Here is a 26,685-nt window from a genome sequence, read left to right as displayed (position 1 = left end):
TGTAAGGTGTCATTAAAAAAGCCTATGTTTCCTGCTTATACATCCCATGGGCCAGTGCACAGTGTCACTCATAGTTTAGCTTGTCTGCCTTCACCTAACAGCCACAACAGCCATTACAGGGATATGAAGCATGCCAAATTTAGATAGGAACTTACTGTTTAGTCATAAGGAAAATTTCTGTGCAACGAACATGCTAATAGTATGAGATTGCTACTCTTAAGAAAAGAAAGATCTGCAAGAGGAAGAGATTTTGGAAGAGAAGAATCTTCCCTGAGGAAAAAGGAATCTTTGGGAAGTCGGTTTTTGACAATTAGAGAGGGGAAGCAGTTCCACGTTCAGTATTTCTGGAAGTTAAGAATACACATAATTAAGAGTTTAAAACTCAGATTCCTGTTTATGTTGAAATGTACAGTCTATCAGAAAAATACTGCTCAATGGATGCCACTGGGTAGAATTGTTTGTCATAAAAATACTAAATTGATACAGAGAAACTCAGTAAACTTGTCATTGACCACTTGTATTCATAGGATGTAACTTAGGACAGCAATGTTGCAAATGCTAGAGAAGTAGACCTTGTCAAAAGATCTGCTGTCTAACCTTGGAAGTCAGTGTACAGAGTTCTTCTACATAAAATGAAGTGCAGAAAACTGAGGCTTGAATGGTAGAATCAATAATGTGATTTTCTCTAGACACTGCCTTATAATTGAAATCGAATATTTGAGGAAGGCTGTGTTCCTCAAGTATTACTAAGAAAAAGATGAGGAATGTAGGATGTGTTGTCGTTCTTCTTTTGTAAACTGTTAATTTGAAAAGATGATTTATTGGAACAATTCTGAAACAACTAAAAGATCCAGCTATTAAAAAAAGAAAGAAGAAAAAAAAAACAACCCAGAAACCAACAAGAAATCAAAGACATTTTATTACTGTGATATAGGTGAAATCTTCTCTGGGTCTTCTTTCTGTGTGTACACCAGGCAAGCTTTTGTTCTCTAGTAATAACAGATTTTGAACAAATTCTGTATAGGGAAAAAAAAAAAAAAAGCTGTTGTCTTTGGTCCTGTAACTGTGGCTTTTAACACAGAAACACTTGCACACAGTCTTGCATTGTAGATAGCAAGAGCCTGTGTACTGTTTACCACAGGGTAAAACCTGAGATGTGCAGCCAGGAGCACTAGTGGGAGGAATGCCCATTGCTCCCGAGCAGGTAGGAGGCCTCACAGGTGTGGAAACATAAGATGAGAATTGTTGAAGTCCATCAGAGGAAGAGCAGAGGGCAAGATGCAGAGGCTTGCTGCTAACATCATGGTTATTTCCAGGTACATGCCCATTCAGAAAGTTCCTTTGAGAAGCACATCTTAGGCTTCCAAGAGTGCAGTTTACCATCTGAATATAAGCTAAATACCCCGAGGAATCTCCTTCCTTTCTTTTTTTTTTTTTTTTTTTTTTTTTTTAAATGCATCTTTGTGTTGATAGATTTGAAGCCTTTTCTGACTGTCACATACAGTAAGCAGTGATTTATTTCTTGATTCCTCCTTTCCAACACCAGTACTAGTCAGGTGGATGGCCAGGGGAACTGGAATACAGATGTGGAAGTCATGCAGTACCATTTGAGAGAGATTTTTTTGTGACCAAGCTTGTATAATTAGTCATATTAGTTAAACCAATATATAGTTTAACAGTAGGATCTTGTGGCTCCTACTTGTATCCTGCAGTCCCTATGCTGAGTTTTAGCTTTAAATGATTGTTTTGAGCTAGCAATAGCTGTCTGAAGCAACATACGTTATTTACTGTTACCCTGAACTGACCGAGAGATTGCAGGAGAGAAAGAGGAGCTTGACTGGCCAAACCTACAGTGCTGGTATACATTTAAAAAATCTGTTTTCAAAGTGGTCAGTACAGGATCATTTGAATCTTGCCAGAAAGAAAGGCTATAATGTATTGCTACTCTGGTGTAGTTCAGAAGAAAAAGAATTTGGGGGTCTTTGATTGCATCGATGCAGACAGAATGTAAAAGAGAAAAGGAGGTGAATTGTGGCAAGTAATTTACAGAAAATCCAAAAGCATACTTTTCAGTTTTATTTCCCTCGATTCTATCCGTTACAAGATAATTCACCCATCTGATTTATTATCATGTTTAAGCAACTGTCAAGGACTTCAGAAAGCTATGATTTATACTAAAGCATGGTGAAATTAACTTAGTTACTCAAATGAGGAAATTAATTTAGTGAGCCTTATAGGCTTACAGGTCAATTCTTTAACTGAGTGTATAACCAAGATGTTATAATTTTGTATAACCAAGATGTTATAATTGCAATATAATCAAGAGAGTAAGGCAAAGCAGACAACGATCACAAAAGAGAATAAATGGAAGAGCTTACCCTTGGGTTGAGCTCACCAGAAGATACCAAAAGAGGGGATCTCCAGAAGAGATCCTTCCCCTCTGGTAGCCAGCTCTTAAATAGGTCTAGGAAGGGTGGAGCCTGGCTCCACCCCTTCCGGCAGCACAGCTGAATTGCCTTCACCTGTGCTCCTCTGGCTGACTCATGGCTCACCTCAGGTGATTAATCAGAGGTTCAGGCCGTGACTCAGCAGTTCCCATACACTGAGATTACACAAAATGGAAAATATATGGAATAACGTCAGCACTGCAGCCATTGGCAAAGAAAGTTTGATGATTCAGTTTCCAGACTTCAGCTTCCTATCTTGCTTTGTTTTGACCTAAAGAAATCAGCCAAAGGTGGGCCTTTGTCATTTATTTTTTTTTTTTGTCTCTTAAAAAGAAAAAAAATGTCTTGGAAATCTGCAGTCATGATTATTCATTTATTTGCATTAGCTGTTCCCATCCATCTGTTCTTCTTTTGTGCTCTGTATATTCACTTGAGACTAAAAATCTTAAATACTTAAATTTATTGGAAAACTGATGATTACTTTAAACAAACAAAATGATCACTTTTTTCCTTACTGAATTTCTATCCAGACATTTTTCTTACATCTTATGTTAAGTAAGGTGATTTACATTCATCATATTCACTGCATGCAGACATTGGCTAGAATGCCAATTAAGGCTGACATTTAAGGACATCTGCATGAACGTGTGCTAAAATAGAACAATATTTGTCCCAAAACTGAGCTGACAAGAGATGCTGGGGTTTATTCTTGTCTATGGGGGGGAAAAGAAAAAAGAATAAAAAAAAAGGAATTCTTTTTAAGCTTTGTGTGTGATTTTTTTGTTACAGGACTAACACAGCTCTTGGAGGGCACTTCTTTCACTTATACGTTTACTTGAGGGAATCTGTAAAGTTTCCATTTTGGTGACTGCAATGATTAGGGAACACCACTAAGTGCTCATCCTGTACCTGTCTAGTTACATAAATGTATGGAGCTCCTGCTAATCCATGTCTCCTACAAAACATACATCAAATTTCATCAGTTAAGGCAAAGGCTTTGATTTATAATTAATTACCTGTTATGTAAGCCTTGCCTAAACTTACAGAAGGCTATGTCATCCTATGCTCTCTCTCTCTATTAAAAATGGAAGACATTTTAGAGAGGTTTGAAGTAGATGATGTACTGCTGGGAAAAGCATAGATGAGGTAATGTTATGGGGGAAGACTTAAAAATGTATTAAGATGCTGGAGGTCTATAGATGTGACCTGGTGAAGTACCAGCATCGGGCTTTTTATTTTGGCTTATTTTTTTTTTTTTCTCTCCTATCTAAAAATGTGGTTTAGTTTAGATTTTGTTGTGTTTGTGTTGTATTTACAGGCAAAGAAAGGAAATTATGCATTCCTGTGGGATGTGACAGTGGTGGAATATGCTGCGCTGACAGATGATGAATGCTCTGTGACAGTCATTGGTAATAGCATCAGCAGCAAAGGATATGGAATTGCACTCCAGCACGGAAGCCCCTACAGAGATCTTTTCTCCCAGAGGTAAACCAAAACAAAGTTCATTTTGTAGGATTCTTCTCTGCAACCAGCATGGCATCCCATTGATGGTTCACTTCAATTTTGACAGTGACAATTTGCTGAATAAATTTAATTCTCTTCCTACAGTGACAGCAGAAAGGTTACAAGTTCAGTCTTCAACAAAGCTGCTACTTCTGCTCTGTGTAATTCTGTTTAGGGAGGAGGGAGTGGAGATGGTGTGTGGCTTCACATCTCTGAGTAGCACCGGCTCTGTCAGAAAAGGGACCAGAGTTCCCAGAGCTCTGTATGAGCTAGGGGAGAGATCAAAGAGAGATTCCTGATTTATATGTTTTTCAGGCTATGAAACAATGTCCTTCCATACAGTAAGCAAGTAATAATGTCTCAGTTTATCCTTTAGGGTGGAGAGGCATGCTGAATGTCACAATAGTACAGGAAAACAAGAATTGTTGATTATTGCATGGCATTACTACAGTATCTGTGGCCATTTGGTGGTCTATGAGCTATGAGCATCTTTTTCATGTCAGCATGTACACTGAATGGAAGACATGCAGGTGGGCAGGCATGCGTGGCCCTAGCAGAAGGTGAGTGGGTGCACTGCTCCAGACAGGAAGCTGGAGCAGGATTTCCCCATCTCACTTGTTCTTTATAAGAGGGAGTAAAGCTCCAGTTGTATAACCAAAGAGAAAGGGTTGTTAGTAAACAGCAAAAATAGTTATCAAACCAAATCCAAAATGAATCATTCTTGGAGAGAAAGGACACTTCACAAGAGGCAAAACAATGATTAATTAGCAACTGTTAACAAAGTAATTCAAGCATGAAGTAACAGCACTGAAGTAAAATCCTTTTGAATAAACTGCATTTGCTGAACTAAATAAGTCGGTCGCTGCTTAAGCACATTTGTATGAAGTGGTGCACAAATAGTAGCATGTTTAGTCTCCCATGATTTTAAAATTACTGTGGGAGAGCAGCAGTGAAATGGGCTGCGTATTTCACTAGTGGAACCAGCTGCTGCAGCTGAATGTAGCCAGACCAGCCATGACAAACTGTGGAATATGGTGATTTCCCTTGGGAATGCTTCTTCCCTTGCAATGAAATTTCTGACAGTCATCCTTCCTCTAAAGTTACTCAGTGAAGTTTGCCTGCTGTTGTGAGCAGAATGAGTTTCAGATTAATACTGCATGGGGATGGGGGCTTGCAAGACAGAGTTTTGAATTGTAAGGCAGTTCATGTAACAGGAAAAGAGTGCAAAAAATGTGGAAAAAGATGTAATTGAATGTAATACTTGTGTATGTTTTTAAATTTCTGCAGGATCTTAGAGTTGCAAGAAAGTGGAGATTTGGATGTTCTTAAACAAAAATGGTGGCCACGGATGGGACGTTGTGACCTGAATAGCCACACAAATGCACAGACAGATGGGAAGGCTCTCAAGCTGCACAGTTTTGCAGGTGTTTTCTGCATTTTAGCAATAGGCCTTCTACTTGCCTGCTTGGTGGCAGCATTGGAGTTGTGGTGGAACAGCAACCGTTGTCATCAAGAAACACCGAAAGAGGTCCATAACTTTTATTCTTATCACAATTAGAAAACAAGTAGAAAACATGAAAAAGAGAGCAAATGGAAGGTGGGATTTTAGGTGCTCTCATGCAATAAATTTGATTTATCTTGATTCGCCATACTAAGCTTTGCATATAACTTTCTGGGTGGTTGTTTCTAAACAAACAAACAAAAAACCACAATATGTCATTTGTGCACATGAAAGGTGCCAAACTGACAGTCCTGGAGACTAAAGTCCTCTATTTATTTATAGAGCAGGTACAGCATGGGCAGCAGCAGTGCAAACTTCCCCACATTGCCCCACCAATGTGCCTCAACCCTGACCTGGAGAGACCACCTTTAGGGGTAAGAGTAGTTCAGAAACATGCCCTCGGCCTCTCTGCTGTGACAGGGAGGCCAGCCATGGGCACCTGGTTGTGCCAACTGTGGTGATGGTTTCTCTGATCTAAGACCCCATCTGCTGGCTGTGAGAACCATGTCCATCTTGCACAGGCTAGGCAGCTGCCAGCAGCTAGTGGTTGTTTTCCTTCATGGCTGACTTAGGCTGAGTTTGATGAAGTACATGAGCAATTAAAAAGAAACCATCTACTTATTGCTGAATAAGCTATAACTGCCATGACACTGTTAAAATGCTTCTTTTCTTTTGAAATCAGTTTTATTTCTAAACCTAGGGGCTTCTGACTGAACTGAATTTCATGTGGCATTTTACTTAGGAGCATACATCTGAGAATGTCTTGTTTTTGAAATGTTTTGCCACAGTAGGAATAGTTAGCAATGCTATGATAGAATAATCAGTCCATAGTCAAATCTGTCTTGCATGAAACCTGTATTTGTTTACATAGCTTAAATGTTTAACAAACTAACCTCTTGTAATTTTTGAAGCAGAAGCACTTGTAGGTGCTTTCATCTTGGAACAGATGTTTGTAACAAGAAAATAATAGCAGTGAGCTGCACTACAGCTGGAAAATAGTACATAGCCCATCAATTACAATCTGTGTTTCTCAGATTGCCAGGAGTATTACAATAATTGACACACGCATCACCTGTAAGCAATTCTGCCAAATGGGATCTGATGATATATGTTGCAGTATGCAATGCTGTGAAATATTTATCAGTAAGATTCCATTTCTCTGAGTCCCTGCTTCTCCCATTTGAACTCATCCATCAAGTGTCAGTGATAAACATCTGTATCGTGTTTGAGGGACAAAGCTGCAAAGTCACTTGCCTGTGGCTTTGCAGTGTATAATAGCAAAAGAGAGATTTTGGTTAAAAGGAGGCATGTCTCCACTTTGTACAATGCAGCACTCCAAAAGCAGCCAGAGAGAGCACAAGTACAGTCTTGCATGGAAACCAGCTTTTGTATGAATGTAAACAAGTATTTAATTGTTCTTTAGTTAAATAATTTGTTATTTTGCCCTTCTGCCTTGTAGAATTCAGTCCATGTTAGTGTAACTAAGGCCTAAATCATAGCAGTAGACAGTTCTGTTCCCACTGTGAAAGGCTGGCAAGGAAGGAGCAAGGAGACTGAAGGGTTCTAATATTACATATAGAGCATTTGTGTTGCCATACTCTGGAGCACCTTCCTCTCTTTGCACTCAGAGGCTCACCTTTGTGCATTTTTCTGGTGTGAGATGAGTATGAGCCCCTAAGATAGGGTGAAAGAATTGGTCACTTTTATTGCAAGGATTTGTAAATACTTAGTTTCCATTGCTGGGAAGGATCTGTCTTCCTGACTTTAAATATTTCCTTTATGCTTATCTCCTTCATTTCTCTTTTTTACCTTTTACAGAGATTACTACAGATCCCTGTCTTTACTGTCTTTTCTTCCCTTCCCATTCCCCTCCTTCTTCCCCTTCCCTCCAGTATGCTTTAGATTAAGGGTGCTCCTCACATCCTCTTTGACAGTTTTCATGATGAACAATAAAGTACTTTCAAGATTCAATCTTTCAAAATATACTGCAGTTACTGCAGTATTACTGTATTACTGGAGTATACTGCAGGTATGGCAGAGTTGCACTCAGGAATATTGCCTGTGTGTGGGAATGAGCAGAGCAGATGTAGGTTAAGCAGTACAAACTAAAGTCAGGCATAACATGCATGAACAGGCTCAGAAAAGAATGGTCTTTGTGGGTGCTGCTGAGAGATGGAACAGCCAGTGGGATTCCTGGAACAAGTAGGTGTTAAAGCTGAAAGAGAAAGTGAGTGTTCCAAACAGAAGGGCACCAGGGATGAGGGCTCACAGATGTGAGAAGACAGAGGAGGAAAGCATAAGCATGCCATAAGGTTGTACAGCATGAGGGGTTCTGAAAGAGGGCAGCTGGGTGCAGTGAAGTGCAGGAGGCCAAAAGCATCTCTAGAAAAGGTCAGAGGAGCTGGAGAGAAGAGTGTGAGCATAAAATACGCTTGGATAAAGTAGTGGAAAAATGTTGCAAGCACTTCTCAGTAGATTAGTTATAGAGACATTTATGTACTAGTGAGGAGGGACTAAAGGGAGGTTACTGATGACTACAGTAATCATGATAGGAGCCATGGTTTAGAAGAGATGGTGGCATGCAAATTGCTTGAGGATTTTCAATGTATGTAAGGAAACCAAGTTTCAAAATTTTGGATAGGATTGAATCCAAGGACCCCAGGGACCCTCTGTTTGAGCCACACAAGTGAGGAGCAATAACTGAGCTGTGGGGACTGAAAGCAAAACGAGGATTTGATTTCAAGGAGTTTATTTAGGGATCTCTTTTCTGTAACTACATATTGTCTAGCATTTCTGCAGCAATGGCCATAATAACAGAGCTGCAACATGTATATCATATAAAAAACATTAAAGCCAGCATCTGATACTCCATCCAAGTCTTTAGTTCAGTAACAGCTGCCAACTTAAGCCATTCTGCTGATTTCATTTTTCTTCTGCTTTTTTTTTTTTTTTTTTTTTTTTTCTTTTTTTCAGTCAGGCTTTGGAGTACCAAACCTGAGTATTGTGATATCACCTACAAATTTTGGGAATTAGATTTTCTCCTGACCGTTTTTGTCTGTGCAAAGCCTGTGAGATGTCACTGAAGGGAATGATTCCCTTGCGGCCAAATATTACACTTAGGCTTTGGTAGTCACCTCATGCAGAAAAAGAACAGCATTCTCTGCAATCACCATTAAAAGTCAAAAGAGGCAGCCTGGCTACTATGACCCTTAAACTGTTAGGAATCCTGTAATGCAATTGCAGAAAAGTGGTTTCAGGATTGAATGAGGAGCCGATATAACTTGCTGAGCCCTTTTAGAAGTTTCTCTCTTTGGCTTGACCCGCTTGTTAGACTGTCATGCTAATCTGGTGTCAACTAGAAAAACAGAGAAGTATTGGGAAGGTGAATTTGTGACCACTCTGACAGGTTTATGATAGGGTTGGGCAGCTGCAGCTTGACAAAGAAAAAGAGAGATTTTAGAGACTTTTTTTTCCTTTGGGGGTTGGTGTGAAGTCTGTGGCCACAAAGACCTGAACAACATTCGTTAGCATTGGAGAAATATTTTCAGCTGGTATTAAGGTGTCTTTGTATTTTCCTCTTCCCCTTTCAATTCCTTTGGCTTTTGTAGAGATTATTCGGAATCAATCCACTGAGGTATTCAAGGACTTGGAGCTCTGTGTGATATAAATCACAACTCTTAATTAAAATTAGTGTAAAAAATGTGATCTTAACTATATAACTATAGGCACTGTTTTTTGAACCCTGACACCATAACCTGGACTTTACAAATGTAAATGATATTTGTGTCAGAGACTTTATAGGAAGCACTATGTCAGACTACTTCTAATTGGAAATCCTTTGTTGCCTTTTTTTTTTTCCTTTTTTTTTCACTTAAAAAAAAAAGCCATCTCCCAAAATTAAGCAAATTATATATTTTCTACCCATAAAGTCAGTTCATTAGGATGAACTTCCAGGAAAGAAGGACTTCTTTATTTTCCCAGAACAATCAATTGCCCTTAGTTCCCAATTCTGTCATGCAAGCAGTAGTGAAATTTCTTTAAGAGTAACACAGAATCACAGAATTTCAGGATTTGGAAGGAATCCCTAGACATCATTAAGTCCAACTCCCCGGATAGAGCAGGTTCCCCACAATAGGTCACACAGGTTGGCTTCCAAATGGATCTTTAAGTTTCCAAAGAAGTGCCTGGGTCCTTTTCTAAAGATTTATTCTCTAAAAATCTTAATGTGATCATAATGCTTCCTTATCAATTCAGATTGACAAAAGAAAGATTAATTTCAACATCAGGAAAATTGTACAGCTGCAAGACCATCTCAGGTTCCATCTACTTGGGCTCAAGTCTGTGGTGCATTAAAATTGAAAACATATCTGGTAATGTTTAAACATTCTTATTATTTCTGCTTATGGGAAATTTACTTTTGGCCATCTTTTTCAAATTGGATTTTCTAGAGCTTATAATCAGCTTCTCCTAATTGCTACTAATGCCCAGACATTCTACACTCACTGTGAAATTTAGTCAGCTCCTACATTTATCTTTACATTTTAAAATCTTGAATTGACAAAACGGCTACTCAGGCTGCAGTACTGATACCCAGTCTTTCAACTATGATCAGCTTCAGAGATTTGGGGAATTGCAAAAGGAAAAGTGAAAATTAATATTAATTTTGGAATCTTTGCCCTTTTTGAATAGCTGAGCAATCCCATGAAATTACTGAAACCCAGTGGCATGAAATGTCAAACTTTCAATATTTATCTCTGTATTTCTATATCCTTTGGTCCCATGCTTTTATTTCATGATCTTTGTTAACTCTGATGTAATCTGGATCATTTAACTACCAAGGCCTTCATCACATCATCGGATTCTTCCTACCTTTTATTCCATGAAAATATTACTTTTGTGACTGAAAGACAGTTTGCAAATGTTCCTTGTTGTTAGGATCTGGTACAGCTACTTCCTGCAGTGAACTCAGCAGCATCCTTTGTGTTCCTTTGTACTTTATATGCTATGTCTCACTGAAATCTACTCTTCCCCTTCAGAGATCTCTTCAGAACTATTAAGATATCACTTCTTATTCATCCACATAACATGCTCCATATCAACAAAAATATAAAAGCAAAAGTTATATTATCATACTATTCATGGAAAGAAAAGTTGACTTTTTCACTTTTCGCAAGGTGTATTCACTAAAAAACAAATTAATAGATCACCTTTTGTCAAGTAAACTCACTTAGAGTTGTTATATGAGGTAATTGCTGGAAATTTATACTTGTTGCATCTTCTATGAAGGACGAGCTTGATTCACTTACTGTTATTATAGGTCTTGACAGATGATTCTCAAGAAATTCTTGCTTTGATTCTTTCTTTATTTCTGATTAATGTATGTTGTAAATCAGAAGTGTATTTTCTCCAGACTGTGCTGCTCCTAGCAATGTGTTTCAGCAACCGTACCCAACATGTTCTTGATTTTGTAGTGCATGCAGATTGTTTTTTCAACTGCACAAGGGGATTTAGCATTGTTTTCCACATGCTGAGCTGTTACTAGCCATTTCCCTATAACCTGTGTCTAGTTTATAATTCATTAACAATCACATCCTTTGCTTAGTTTGTGATTTCTTAACTTTCTGTTGCTTCTGTTACTTCTGTCTATACTCTGCGATGTTTCCTAGCATTATATTATAGCAAGAGGTAGCAAAAATTACCCTGAAAATTACAACAAATACCAGCATTCAGGATGAAAGAAAGCAAGCCTGTATCTTTTGCCAAGGATGCCTTACATGATCTGCCTTAATTTCCCCTTTTCCCATGTTTGATGCTACACAAATTCCAGCCTACCTCAAAAATCCCTACTTCCAGCTTTAGCACTCTTAAGAGTTACCCACTAGGACTCTTCTCTGGCACTGGAAGAATATGAAACCCAGAGTACCTCAGAAATGGAAATATGAGTAAACAGATATGAGTCCAATGGATCAAAATTTGTCACTGCTAAGAACTGAGATCTGCACCATATTTACTTACCATTATTCCACAGCAGCTAGGGCTTCTATACCTTCAGCGTGGTGTCAGCGATGTTGGTTTGGATTATTAAAGTCTTATGCTTTCACTGTTATTTTCACTATCCTTGTCTTGTCTGTCACTTCATTTACATCGTCTCTTTTGTGTTGTTATCTTTTTACCTGACAATTTGATTTCCACTGGGATGGTTCCTTTTGAGAGTGAAAGGAAACATGCGGCCATCAAACTGATGTTTTATTTTCTTCACTGCATGTCCTCTAAATTTTATCTCTTTTTTAAATTATTTTTTTTCTGTATTTTTATGGCATGTCTGAAATCTTTGTACATTTTCTGCTCAATTGCATATAAATGATCATTTGTTTGTACCGCTGTATTGTATTCTACTTTTCTAAGAATAAATAAAGTTTTTTGGGGAAAATAAATAATGCAAATGCTGGCAAAATAATGCATTTCAATGCCATCTAGAAGTTCAGTTTCTAAGTAACTTCAAATATAAAAGGTTGAAAATTTTCACTTACCTGGCATTTTCAATTCAGCAAAGTAGTGTTAGGAATCGGTCATTACAGAATGCAAAAGTTTAACATTATTTTATGACAAAGTACAGGCTAGAATATCAGAGGAAAAAAAAAAAAAAAAAAAAAGGGAGGGTAAATAAATGGCCATGTACAGAATTGATAATAGTTGAAAGAGCTTTTTCACTAACTCAGTGTTATCTTTTTACGTGAGTGAAGAAACAAGATTTTCTCCTTAGAGGCCTCTAATGGTGAAGTAGATATTCTGTAATATCTGGTTGCAGGCAGTGTGCTCATCTGGAATCCAGTGCAATCAGTAATGTCCTAAGGTCAAGGTTGCAGGGAATTAGAATTGATATGTCACCCCCATGATTAAGGATGTTGGATCCAGGCTCCTGATACTTAAAGCAGTATTCATGCATTCACTTGGTTCTAGTATATTTCCATAAGTGCAAGAAAGGGATTTTTGTGTTTGCTTTAATTTTTCTTTCAGTGGTATTAGAAAGCCCAAAAAGATTCTTAGGGATATGATCTGGATTTTCTCAGTATAAACCTTAGGGGGGAAGGAAAAAAAGAAGGAAAAAAATGAAAAATGAAGAGAAATAAATTTTAAAAATGAACGTTGCCATGCAGAAAACTCGGAAAGAAACAACCTGTTTAAAGCTCCAGTTTGGTAATGAACTTAGGTATTTGCTTATGTTGCATTACGTGACCTGTCCTAGAGAACTTCAGGGGTTACTCATGTGCTTGGCATGAGCTTATGTATTTTACTGAATTGGAACCTTAATGCATCAGATTCTTTTTAGATTCTTTGCACAATGTTTACAGAGCTAATGTTTGTATATTTTATCTCAGCCTATGGTGGTATTTGAAAGTTGGCTTCTTGAGGGGATGTTGAATGTTCGTTAATAACGAGTCAGTAAAAGTTTAAAATAAAAAACAAAAAACTACAACATAAAATGTGATTTTATTTTTTTTTTTAATTTATGAGTTTGTTCCATTATTGCTTTTTTTTTTTTTTAAAGTAGTTTTCAAAGGGACCTGGGTCTTGATCCAGCTAGGGATTTTAAGTATATACATAAAATTAAGTGAGAGTTTGATCCTAACCACACTGAGAACACACTTCCATTCACCTTCAGTGTAGGATTAAATTCAGTTGCTTTGAAACCTACGTACATCTGAAATTGGACATTGTTTGCAATGAGATGACTTGCTGAAGAAGTCTTTATTTTTTGTGTCACAAAAGTTGCTTGAACAGTTAGGTAGTGTCTTATAAACCTGAACAGCCTCTTTTAAAGGGTATTGGCTTCTTGCTGAAGAAGAAAAGTGCTATAGTAACAGGCAACTTATAAATCTATTTGTCTATTGAAATTAAATTTCAGTTCGAGCTATCTAACGATTTGTTCCTTTCTTTTCTCATGCTGAAATAGGATCTTGTGCAGTTTCCAAAATATTGCCCTGAATGTGGACGCAGAAATCTCTAAAGAGTTAAATTTTAAATAAAATACTTATAGGTAAATATCAGGAATAACAGTTTTCTAAGGCTTTCTCAAAGCTGAAGTAGAGAGGAGAGTCTTTGCAAGGCAATTATTGCTGGGGATCAAATGGGTTGTATGAGCAACTCCTTATGTCTCCTCTGCCAGCTCTCTCGTGTACCTTTGACACAAAGTGTGGAAATTTCTGAGTTTAGGCTGTAAGGTGAAGAAGGATGGTGATAGAGCAATCTGTTATGCTGATGGTCCAGTAGAGTAAATCACTCTGGTAAAGGGTAGTAATAGGGCGAAAAATTATGTCATTTATTAGCTCTATAATAACGTAGGATTTAAAAGCTATGTAAAATAATGTAAAGAATGACATTAATTTTAGTGAGTTTTGGAACAAAACTTCGGTGAATTTAACATTTAGCTTGTAAAAAAAATTATCTGTCATCTCATAGAGTTATCTTAGATGTCATAGTTGAGTCCTGAAACCAGCACCATTTTCAAGGATCATCCTATTTGGTTACAGTGGCTAGAAGTTGCTATTTCAAACCAGAAGTGTAATTAGTATATGTTTGCTAAAGAGTGAAATACTAAATATACTGTTAGCCTCACTGTTTTGATCCTTTTTTTGTCTCCCCACATCTTCTTTTCCCTTTCTGTCTGGAGATGGCCAATGATGTGAGGCTGGGCCTCAGAAGCATGGTGAGAATTTATAATATACAGATAATCGGTTTGTTGTTGAAAATGCCTGCACAGATGAATCCTTGCTAGTTTTCTCCCCATCTCAACCTCTCCCTGAAAAGTCCCCATTGACCTAATCTTTGTGTTACTGTAAATGCCTGTGACTACAGTATAGGCAGTGTGTACACAGTAAAGGTTTCCTTTTGTGCAAGTTCTCCTTTCTCCTAAAAATATTCCTTTTGAGAGACTTTGGCATGCTTCTCCAACAGCATTCATTCAGTACTGCATTTTGCTGCTTGTTTTGAACAATGTTTCTATGCACTCTTACTATCCATGCATTTTTAAGTTCATGAAAACTGTGGAAACATCTGTTTAATGTGAACTAGTCATTCACTTTCTTTGTAGTTGAATCTACTGCTTGTGAACTGAGGTTGGTAAGGATTTTAAAGTTTGAATACTTCAGCATGATGTTGAATGTCTCCTTCTATACTAAGAAATGAAGATGCTACCATAGCCTCTTAACTTCTAGGTTTGAGTATGCTGTTGGTTGTGAGGACTACCCAGTATTTCTTTGTGATTGCACTTAGTTCATGGGTTACAATGAATGCGGGAATAGGTCACTGCAAGAGACTGTGGGTCTGCCTGTCATCACCTAATTTGCAGTAGATGTCCCATCAGTACTGTTGCCTGCATATTTATTCACAGTGATGTATCATGAAGTTGCAGTTGAAGAGAAAAAAAAAAAAAAGAAAAAAAAAAACGATAGATGTTTAGTTAATTTGAATTGGTGTGCATCATCTGTTTCAATGGCCCGGTGGGGAACTAACTCTCCTCCTGGCACAGACTATGGGACAGTCATGGCCATCATCAGAATTAGAACCCTGGCTAGACGTGACTTCAGGTTAAATAGAGCCACCCTAATCAAGGGGAAAAAGGTGAGTGTGAGAAGATGTGGACTGCTTGTTGAAATGCCTTGATGCTGCAACAGTTCTGTAGCAAATCTCTGCCACTTCATTGGTCTTTCATGTTTTGGTAATAGTTTCTTTTACCAGTTATAGGTGTTTTCTGAATAGGGGAAGGTGAGAATGGAATTTGGCAATGTATCTAAAATATATTCCTATCACAGTGATATAAACTTTTCAGTATTACTTTATTTCTTATTTTTTTTTCAGATTTACTTTCCCTTAGAAAGGGAAAAAATATTGCTTTCTCTTCATAACAAAATGTCTGCTCTCTGGTGAAAACACACCTCCTAGTGAATAAGGTGGCATCTTCTATATAGATTTTAACAATGTTTTATTTCTTCAAAGGTGATTACACATCAATTTAAATTAATATATTGCAAAGCTCTCTTATTTCTTTTATCCTTTCAGTTGGATAATGGTTTACCAGACCTCAACCAATGTCAGTCTCAATGCATTCTTCTGACAGCTGTTTCATGGATAATGGCTTACTTAATTGCTAATTTAAAATACATGGTATTGTTTCTACTTATAAGAGCAGAAGTTTGATTGCAGAATTGGGCCTGTTTATAAAAGTAGGTTTTCAAATAGACTCTAGAGATGCATCTCTATTTATTTCTAGAAAGATAATGTTATGGTCAAACCAGCATCTCGTAGAGTACACTCAAAAACCACTCAGCAAATTTTATGTAACATTAAGTGCTGTTTGACTAGGTCAGTTGCCTTTGTTGAATTAATGACAGCAAGCATACATCATCACTACATCTGTTTACACATCTGTCTGTATTTCACTGCGTTGTCGACTGTGGAATCTCTAAAAATAATGAGTGTGGCAAACAGATTTGTATTTAAAAGGAGCTATTTGTATTAATATAATACCATACTGTGTTGTCATTGTTTTGCAGCACACCTATTACTTATATGTTCGCTGCTTTTTTTTCTTGAACAAGCCAATTTTGTCTGTTTTTGCCACTCTGCCAGAGCCTCCTGGAATAAATTAAAACTATATTTCTACATATGTGATAGCTGCAGCTGAAAGCAACGATAATGACCCAGTGTGAATGCAGCATTTCAAAAGAAGTATTTTCTTAAACAAATACAGAGCTGCTGTTTCTTCATTTCTCCCTAACAAGCTAAATGTGTGAATGAGTGATGTCTGAACCTTCCCAGACAAAGCTGGGAGCTGGGCAGAGCTGCTGGTTTTGCTGCTAAGCTAAGAAGCCTGTGGGTGGCTGAATGGGGAAACCTGCCTGTTTGGGGTTTATTTCTCTGCTTTCTTTTTCAGTTATGCAGTTTGCCTGTTTGCTCATGGAAGTGTCCAAGAGACTTCCTTCCTGAGTTGCTTGGTACATGTGTGCCTTCTGTCTCTCATGACATGTCCTCAGCGCATGCATATGTGCTAATAGATGTTATATGGATGGGAGAGGGACTGGCCTGTGACCTCGCCAAGGTCAGAAGAGGGAATGTGTGTTTGAGGCTGGGGCTTGACTCAACTCTTGAACCCCAGTCCTACTCACAAAATTACCTTACTTTCTTAAATAGTTGTTCCACAGAATGAAAGTTCAGTATTAATGTTTATCTCTTGTTTGGCTTTCATTCTCTCACTGAAAAATTATGCTTCGTATTTCTATTTCCAAGTTTTTTGTGTCTGATATTTAGAGTCCGGACCATCAGACTTTTATTCCTGCTGTAGTCTAGTTTCATTTACAGGTGTGAGTGCAAATGCTGTTTTGTCATAGTTTTGGCATAGTTCTAACATCAAATTTCTCCAGATAGCCAACTCTCCTTTCTGAGCATTTGACCTTACTGGAGCTGCGTCATCAACTTGTAACTTTTATCTGGTCTTCTGTTGAACTTTATAAGATGGTAGAAATTAGAAGTAAGAACAAAAGTCTTTCCTCTGGAAAATCCCAGCTATTGCAAGCCAGGCAGCTGAACAGAACACCTTTGAATTAATAGTGTTGGGAGTGACATAGGCAATTTCTTGAGAACAGCGTCCATTGGCTCCTCCCCAACACTGAGGCATCTCTTAAGTCTGACAACATTAACTGACTCCAAACCTCCCAAGTAGTTTCATGTTCTTTCATTTTGATTGCCCACACACTTTCCTTAGAGCCCACTGTAAAAAGTGGCAGAAAATAAGCTAGAAAAAATACTATGTTTAGAGTTGTTCTATCATAATTTATATATTGCTGTAATTTCTCTCTGCATGATAAAACCAAGCTTAGTTTCTGCCAGCGAGCCGTAGCTCCTTGCAGTCACGGCTGTGCAGAGCTAGTTGTTTTTAGGTAATTCAGGTAAGCGTCCTTCAAATCCATGCAGATGCTTGCCATGGTGTGCTTTGCTCTCAGTCGTAGACCACTGAGCCTGTCACTCAGAATCAGGTCCTTAAGATGTACCTGAAACACACCCTTCATTTGCCCTTAGAGAAGTCAAACTCATTGAAAAAGAATGACATTTCAATTGGTACTTATGAATGAGATAATTTCCTGACTAGAAGCATTGTTTGGTTAGCTGTTTTCCTTAATGTGGAGAAGGATAAGCTTGTGTTTATCATTCATTTACTTTACATGAGGTATTTTTTTCCCCTTCACTGATTAACTTCTTTAACTTATCTACTTGGAGCATAACATTAATACTGCAAATAGAATTATGAAGACAGCACAGGAAAAATATTTGATCTCCTTTTGGCAGCAGAACCATAAGCATTTGTCCAATGTAGCTGTACGTGAAAAATGAAATTGAATTGGCGTGAAACATTGTAGAGGTTACATTTATAACATTAACTAAGTTTTGCATATTAAGCACAAGAAAAGAAGGAAAGGTAACCTTCAGTAATGTGTCTGCCTCAGACACTGAAGCATTAAGTTTGGAGCTCCTTCATTCATCTCTGAAAGAGAGCAAGCTGAAGCCAGAAGCATTTGTGATGAGAAACAGCAAGGGGCTGCCTTTGGGCCAGAGAAGGCTCTGTGCTGGAAAATGGGCACACATACCCCCCTGTGGCTCTGGTTCTTCCCATCCAGCTGCCAGAGCCAGCTCTTCTGCTGTTCCCCAGCTCCAAGCCTCAATTTGCTAATTTATATTAATTTAGCAATTTTAATTTGTTAATTTTGCCATGGAGAAATACAAAAATAGAGATCAGTTACAGCATTGGAAAGTTTGGAAGTCTTTTGGAGTGTTACATTACCATTTCAGAGTTAAGATCACAAGGTTTCAGGAAATGAGGAAGAAATGCCAGCAAAGGGCTTTAAATGATATCAAATGCCTCATACTTAATTGAGAATTACAGAGCTGAAAAAAGAGAAGAACATTGATCTGACAAAGGAGAAGAATGTCATAACTTTTAAGATTTGTTTGTTTGGCTTTATTACCTCTTAACCCTTTCCATTTATCTTGTTACTTTTCCGTAGCATATGTTTTTGTTATTGAATTTTCTAGGAGATCAATAAAGGAAAAAGAAAGATGAGCTTTACAGAATTTACAAATTCTGCAAGCTTCACTTGTCAAATAAAACACTCAGAACACTTCTGTTCTGGAAATCCCAGGATTCGAAGCGGTCTTCTAGTATGTAAGGACAAACTAATCTTTTCACGTGGTTCTAATCTTCATTTTGGATCGTTGTTTTTTTTTTTTTAAAGCATTTGAAAAATCATTCATTCAACATTAGGATAGTTTCGTACAAAGCTTGACATTTGGTTATTTAGCTGCTCTTCATCTGATAAGGCAAAGAAAAACGAAGAACCTTTACAGTGTATTTTTATTAATCCTAAGAGAGAGAGTTGTTTTCCTTAACCTTTACGAACATCCTATTTTAGCAACAGAAAGAGGGAATAATGTGAACTTCTGGGCTCTTTGAGGCTTTTATTTATTTTTTTCTCTTATCTTAGTAAGGCCAGAGAGTTGTCCTCATTAAATAAAGAGTTAGAAACAGGCAAATGAAATCCCACCCCCTTACAACCTCCTATTAAAATCCCAAGTATTTACTTCTCTACTTAAAGTGTTTTGTAGTAGATTAAAACTTATATTTGTGTGCAGGAATTAGGTTCTCTTTTTCTTTACAGCAAAATGTTATGCATGGTTAAGCACGTGTTTGTACTGTGAAACATAAACAGTTGCAATTGCACCATTTATGAACAGTGCTGTTCCAGAGCTGCACTGTGCATAGGGAGGAAGGGACGGCAGTCCTCTTAGACCAGCAGAGTGGCACCTCCCCAACAGGATGGTCATTAATATCCCCTCTCATCTGAATTAGATGTCTAGTAGGGTCATCCCATCTTTATTTTTACATCTTCAAAGAGCTAAATGTTATAACAAGGAGGAATTATTTGGATTTTATGATCTGTTGTGCACAGATGCTCCAAATTAGGAGTGTGCTTCCTTCACCAATGTGTTTTTCCTCAGCAAACAGTTAATAGCTACGTGTTACAAATATCAGTACTATACTGTTCTCTCTGGCTTGGCTAGTTATCCCTGTTGCATTATTTTTGTTCCCATAGCAAAACAGGATGGAATGCACTGGAGATGTGCATGCAATCAAAAAATACAAGTATAAGATGTTGATGTATATTTTCACTTGAAATGATCTGAAGAAAGCATTAGATAAAAGCTCATAAAAATGCAAAGGAGTCATGAATATTTCTCCAAAGCTTTATTTAGGAAATATTTTTCCTCTTGTATTTGCTCAGCTTCTGTCTGAGTACTCTACATTTGCTTTTCTCATAGTAGAGTATTGGCAAGAATGTGGGTCCCAGATAACTAAAGTGCTAACCTAGGAGTCTAAACACAAGCATGCAGGGTTTTTGGGAAAAGGACGTGTAGTACAGGGTACCTAAAGAAGCACCGTTTAATGGGCTTTGGGGAGTTAGCTTCCTTAGGCACAGATGGCATCAGACACTACAGTAGCTGAACTTTGCAGATAAGCAGAACTTCACTGCAATCTTTCATTGGCAGACAGATGAAAAAAAATACAGAAGTGCATGGCCAGACACTGTACAAAATGAAGCTGCTCAGAGAGTTTGAGCCCTTACTCCCAGCTGAGAATAATGCTAAGAACACCTCCAGCACTTGCCCCCAGTACACAGTTTTATTTCAAGAAACAGAGCTACATAAATTCTAAAATTAAATCCATGTACTCTGGCCATTATATCACAAATGCTTAATTCTCCTTGCAGTGGATTTTATGGTCAGCGTAGAGCATTGTCTGACTTAGAGAATAAAGAGCCTGACGTGTCAGGTTGGTGAAGACTTGATGTATCTACAGCAACTATCTTATCAAGTATTGTCCAGTTCCTTTCTGCCATAAACTATTTTTTTATTTATTTTCCATTGATTTTATCTAACTCAAAATTATTTGATTAGAGAATCTATCTGAAAAAACAGTGTTAAGGAAAAAAAAAAAAAAAGTTTCTATCTATTTCTCTGGTGAGGAAGATAATATCCCCAGAGTCCCAGAGAGCAGCACTGGGGGCTTGGTCGGCTTTTTATGTAAATGAAATAGGAATCATTTTTCCACTGATTAAGAAGGGAGGTGCAAACTGCTGCTCGGCTGTGTAATTGTTGAACAATTGTACTCCAGCTGAACTCACTGGAGACCTAGCATAAGCTCAGAGGTTTGGGTTCATGTTACACTAATTCATTTTCAAATCCATACAGAGATCACCAAATCCAATGGCTCTTGAAAAATATAGAAGTGGTTTAAAGTCATTTTAAATCATACAAACAAATCTATATTTGACAGTGGCTGGAATCTAGGGCTTTGGAGTTGACTTCATTGTCAATTTAAGGCTGGAGGTAAAGTTGCACAGCAGTGTATGACATGGAATAATATAATTCACTGTGCTCCACCTGAAACGTAATGTAAAAGATTATGTGGGATAGTTGGCAGCAACCCTTCATTCTTATCTACTCCCAGAGCCTAGGTTTTGGCATGGACAAGAGTTTCTTTAAGGCTACTGGTTTTGTGTTTAACCAGTTAGGAACATGTTGAGCTATGGGCAGTCATAGATAGTGATAGGAAAGGGGAAATGGTTTTAAACTGAGCCAGGGGAGGTTTAGGTTAGATATTAGGAGGAAGTTTTTCACAAAGAGGGTGGTGAAGCACTGGAACAGGTTGCCCAAGGAGGTTGTGGATGCCCCCTTCTTGCAGGCATTCAAGGCCAGGCTGGATGTGGCTCTGGGCAGCCTGGGCTGCTGGTTGGCAACCTGCACACAGCAGGGGGGTTGAAACCAGATGATGATTGTGGGTGGTCCTTTTCAACCCAGGCCATTCTGTGATTCTATGATGATTCTGTGATTACTGGGACCCATCAGGTAGTCCCATTTCCTAGCCTCGGCTTTCTCTGAGAAAACTGTGTAGTTTGTCAGACCAGAGGCTACCTTTAGTTCCAGGACTGTTGAACTCTTACAGATACTTTGCTGCTAGTCTGCAGTATGTTACACTTGCATCAAAGAGCTGTAACTGCACAGCTGTGCTTTCTGAAATATAGAGAAATGATATAATACCTTTTTATTTTGTAGACTGCTAGCTATTAAAATTTAGTCATATAACATCCCAGGTGGTTGGATTTATTCTGCCAGTTTGGTTGTTCTCCATTTTGGACATCCTGCATGCCGCACTGAGGTCATAAAAGCCCATTGTAGGTCTTTGCTACTTCAAATTTTAAAGGCAACATTTTTGGCCTTGGGAAGCTAAAATGGTGGCAGTTGGTGCCAAAAGTCTCTTGACAAGACCACTCTGGGAGCCTTAGATGACTCATTCTCGAGGACAGTGATGTATTTTCTAAAGATTGGGGCTGCTTTCCCAAACACTGAAAACAGATGTAAACTTTTACCAGATGAGATGCCAAAGTGATAGACGGCTTGTAGTTGATCCCACAACTGTTCAGTTCACAAACGCATGCTCCCCTGCCAGGGCTTCAAGAGCGGGTCTCCATCTTAATGCCATTCTGGGAGCTCCATGGATCTTGCCAGGTAGGTGACACAGTGCTCCCTGCTGGTTAGGGAAAGTTTCTTCACCACCATAACTCCTGGCCGGTAGATTTTGGTGCGTGAAGCAAATGTTCTGGAGCCAGCTAGGCTGTGCACAGTATTACACTGCTGTAATCTTCAGAAAGTGTGCTTCAGATATGTGAGAGTGCTAAGCTCTACTGATGCCAAGATGTGTTGGCTGAGACATCGTTTTATGTTCAGGGAGTTTCATACTGAGAGCATCAGTGGGCTTTGCAGGCTGAAATGGAGATGGCGCTTTCTTCAGTACGTGTTCTCATTTGGAGGCATTGGACAGACCTGGAGGTTTTGCACAGGCACAGATGACATCAAAGCAATCTAATGAGTAAACACCAATTCCCATCACATAGAGGAGAGGGAGGGATGGGACACAAAAGGCGGTTGCGTTGTGAGTGATTGTTCTGTTCTTTTCCTCACTAGGATAAAGAAGTGAACCTGGAGCAGGTCCATAGACGCATGAACAGTTTAATCGATGAAGACATAGCCCACAAGCAGATCTCTCCAGCGTCCATCGAGATCTCAGCCTTGGAGATCGGTGGCATGCAGCCAGCTCAGACCCTGGAGCCGGTACGCGAATACCAGAACACGCAACTTTCTGTCACCACCTTTTTACCAGAACAGACAACTCATGGTGCCAGCAGGACACTCACAGCTGCCTCTGGCAGCAACCTGCCGCTGCCCCTGAGCAGCTCTGCCACCATGCCCTCCATACAGTGTAAACACAGGTCACCAAATGGAGGACTATTTCGTCAGAGCCCCGTGAAAACCCCAATCCCTATGTCATTTCAGTCTGTGCCGGGGGGAGTCATTCCAGAAGCAATGGAGCCCTCTCACGGAACATCCATTTGATGAAAACAAACAGTAACACAACCAGCAGAGCTTTTTAATACAAAACTAAAAACAAACAAAAAAAAAAAAAGCAAAGAAACTCTTACATTTTTCTTGTATATAAGTGTAAATAATGAAAGAATGAAGTGGGGTAAAAGTGTATTTTGAATATTCCCAATTTTCGAAGTCAGTAAAAAACAAAAGAAAAAAAAAAACAAAAATGTATGAATGACTTTGTAAATTTTGTTCTATATGAATAAAAAGGCAAACTACTTGTGATCGTTCTCAAGTGCCAAAGAAGACCAGTTACTGGGACTGAGGGACGTACATTATTTCTTCTGTGGATTTCAACATGTATTCCCTTCCTGTTCTTGTTTTCAGAGTGAATTTTATCCATTTCTTGCCATCACCGTGCTCAAACCTCTCCTTTCCCTAGAATCCTATTGCTGGCAGTTCATTCAGAGAGTTTGGCATCTGGTACTAGAATAGCGGTAGCAAATGTTTTAAACCTGAATTACAGCTAAAACCCAACAAGTGATGAAAATGAACTTTTGCTGTCTAACAAGCATTTAGACATCCATGCAGTTCTTAAGTTTAAGCACAGGATTATGGAATTATGTTTTTACATGTGTATGTGCTGTGTGGCTCTTATTTAATCTATGTTTTGCTATATGTGTATATAAAATATATATGCCGTATAGCGTATATATTTCATATTTATAAATGCTTTGATAAGAAACAAGTTTCTGGTTATGGGTAAAGCTGTTAAGAAAAGACTGATCAGCTCTTTTTTTATCTTATGTAGACAAATGCAAAAGGAGAGTAACCGGTGGCTGAAAGGACTGAGAGAAGGGAGAGCTTGAGCAGGCAGGAGGTAATGGCACTGCAGTGACTGTGCCCTCTGGTGCTGTTCCTCTCTTTAAGATTTCAAGGAATTTGCTGCATAATGGATGTAACGCTTGCAGCTGAAGTTATATTCCTGAATGACAAGGCTAAGCTCATGACTACAAGCACAACTCTGCTTTTTCTTCTCACTGATTTTATAAAGAGAAAAATGTTAATGGCCATGTCTGTAATATTGGTAAAAGTGGCCATTAAAAGGTTTTGGGGTTGGTTTTGTTTTTTTTTGTCTGTGGAACACAATCAAAGGACAAAGACAAAACAGCACGTGTAGCTAATTTAATGTCTGATTCTGCAAATGTTACCAGTGCCATTTCATATGACACAAAAAAAAAAAAAAAAAAAAAAAAAAGCAAAGCCAAAACATGTTGTTTCATTCCCAAATAGCAGTCCTCATGCTAAAAATAACTGATTCCCCCTTCGCCCACTGTTGCTAATAGACAATCAATAGCTTCCAGGATTGGGATAGTTTAATATCTTCTCATATCCCTATGGCTAGGTTGCAAGTTCCCTCTGTAGCAGGATTTCTCCACTTAACTAGAATGCTGCAATTTGGAAAAGGCTGTAGGTCTCGATGCAGCAAAATCACAGCCTACGTTACAGTGAAAGTCTGTTTGAACAGAGGGAAAAATGCAGTCCCATCCCCAGAAAATCAGCAGGCAATCTAGGTCAGGCTTTTGGATATGTAAATATTTCATTGATCGCTCCCAATTTGATTTGTGTTATTAATCAACAGGTATGTTTATAAGATAAAAGTCCCCAATTTTTTACATTTATATTTCAAGCAGTAGGGAAAAAAAATCAAGCTGGGATAGAAAAGCAGTCTCACAGAAGACGATACCCAGCACACAATTTAAATGAGGAATATTGATGGTGAGCTTCCAGAAGGAGGAATCTTGCAGGGATTCGTTTGTTTCTGCTGTCAGTATGGTTCCTCAGGAACACAGTACAGTTTTGCAGCCTGGCACAAATAGTGCTATTTGCCACAAACTAATTAAAAATGAGTTATGCTGTAGTCAGCTGACAGGATTTATCCTGTTTAGACACTTGGCCCACACAAGCCTGGGATTTTTTTCCTCCCTCTTTTGTTGTACTTTTTCCTCCTATTCTCCGAACAATCCTTTGGCCGCAGGAAAAGATAGATATTTCTCCTCCTGACTTTTCTACCTTCCATGCACAGGCAACAGTTTGTTATAGCAGAACGAGCTGAGCAAGAAAGCCATGCACTCCTAGCTATCTGCAAAGATGCAAAGAAGACAGCATGCAACTGTTTGCACTGGAAAAAAAATCTCTCTTTTTTTTTTTTTATTCCTAATTTAAGATTTCTGAAGAAGTGCAAGGAGATGCATAGCTGCAAGCATACAAACTAGGGCTTTTGGTGATCACCCTCATTCCTAGCATCCCCTGAGCTGCTTGGCCACAGCTTCCCCTCTGGACAACGAGGAGCCACGGTGAGCCCCTGGTGCACAGCAGCACAGCTGCTGCTGCCCATGTTGTAGCAAATAAGTTCGTCAGTGACTGCCTCGACATGCAAGGCTCAGAGCAGGGGGCTGAAATGCTGCTTTGGTTGAGGCATCGCTGCATTCACAAAGTAAATCAAGTCTTTTTTCACGTTGTAGCCTAAACCACAGTGCTAACAAGTGCTGAATAATTTAAACTGAACAACGTTTGTGGAACAAATTGTGAACATAGTATATCTGGGAGATTAACATTCTCCGTATCAATATTCTTCTCCCGGCCCAGTCTTACCACCATGTTTAGAAGTGTGATTTAACTTATAAATGATGCTGAATCTGACTGGTTTTCATGCATAGGCTATGAAAGACGTGTTTAAAAGCTCTGCAGGATTGCATCTAAGACAATCAGGATTTTGCAGCATCAAGCCACACTGTCCTTGCTCAGAGAAGTATTTAAGCCTGTGTGTAAGCCCTACAGAAGCAGCTGCTTTATGCACAGGTTGAAGTGCCTTGCTGATTACTGATGGAGTTCAGTGCAGGCATCTGACTAAATACGTGGTTAATTTTAAGCAGAGTGAGCTTGCAAAAATCTAGGGGACTATTCAATTGTTTAAAGGTAGCCAATGAAAGTGCTTTGCTGCACAAGGGTCCAGGCTGCTAAAGTAGCAATCCGTGATGGCGAAGGTACTGCCTAGTAATTATTTATATAAAAGTTAGCAAGTCATAGCATGGGCCTCTCAACCACAGCAGAGAGCTGTTAAATTTTTCATGTGGTAGTTTGGTTTTAGGTTATTATGTACAAATCACCAGGTTCTCCCTGAGCATAAACAATGCTTCTTTCCCTTAACTTTCAGTTTGAAAAGTAAATGCAGAGTGTATAATTTCCATGTTCAATCTCCTTTTTCAAATATATATCTTTATTTTGACAGATCAAAGCATACATTTTCTATATAGTATGTATCCACCACGCACTTGCATATATATATATATGTACATGCACAGTTATTCACAGATGAAGTGAGAAGTGTAATTTCCATCTGATGTAAATGGGTACAAGCTCAAAGCCCTCACAGAGCTATGCTTGTTTACATCACTTGCAGATCTGACCTTTCCCTCTTAGTAGCTGGCAAGTAGAAAAAAATGCAGAAATTCCTGAAAGCTTTGAAGACCAAGCTGCGCCCTTGATTTTCAAACAGAACCTCCCTCTTAGTGTGCTTAAAAAGAATAATGTCTGATCCCAAATATTCCAGATCCTCCAGGATGTTTACATTGCAAAGATGACTGTACAAGAAATGGAAATTGAGTGCCTATACCTTCCTTTTATCGCGCTCTTTTGCTGATGAACTTCTGCGAAAGTGACATCTGTGGCACAGCACTTGTAGTGCGTCTTGTTCTA

General features: G+C 38.6%; 1 protein-coding gene across 2 annotated transcripts in view; it reads left to right on the top strand.

Moving 5' to 3' along the window:
• The window catches only part of GRID1 (glutamate ionotropic receptor delta type subunit 1), a 509,969-nt gene extending 486,992 nt beyond the window's left edge, over positions 1-22,977 (top strand). The window contains exons 14-17 of one of the 2 annotated variants that reach the window (XM_042818875.1): positions 3,766-3,932; positions 5,238-5,478; positions 5,739-5,825; positions 22,525-22,977. In XM_042818875.1, the coding sequence (XP_042674809.1) occupies positions 3,766-3,932; positions 5,238-5,478; positions 5,739-5,825; positions 22,525-22,953 (924 nt within the window). In that variant the 3' untranslated portion in view covers positions 22,954-22,977. The remainder of the gene's footprint in view (positions 1-3,765; positions 3,933-5,237; positions 5,479-5,738; positions 5,826-22,524) is intronic. The other variant, XM_042818876.1, reaches the window with a different exon arrangement.
• Positions 22,978-26,685: the final 3,708 nt, after the last annotated feature.

The sequence above is a fragment of the Centrocercus urophasianus genome, unplaced genomic scaffold, assembly GCF_019232065.1.
Source record: "Centrocercus urophasianus isolate 14NV4802_14NV808 unplaced genomic scaffold, USGS_Curo_1.0 seq_17, whole genome shotgun sequence".
NCBI classification, from domain to species: Eukaryota; Metazoa; Chordata; class Aves; order Galliformes; family Phasianidae; genus Centrocercus; species Centrocercus urophasianus.
Note: the sequence above shows the minus strand (reverse complement) of the source record. Positions and strands in the feature narration are given on the sequence as shown.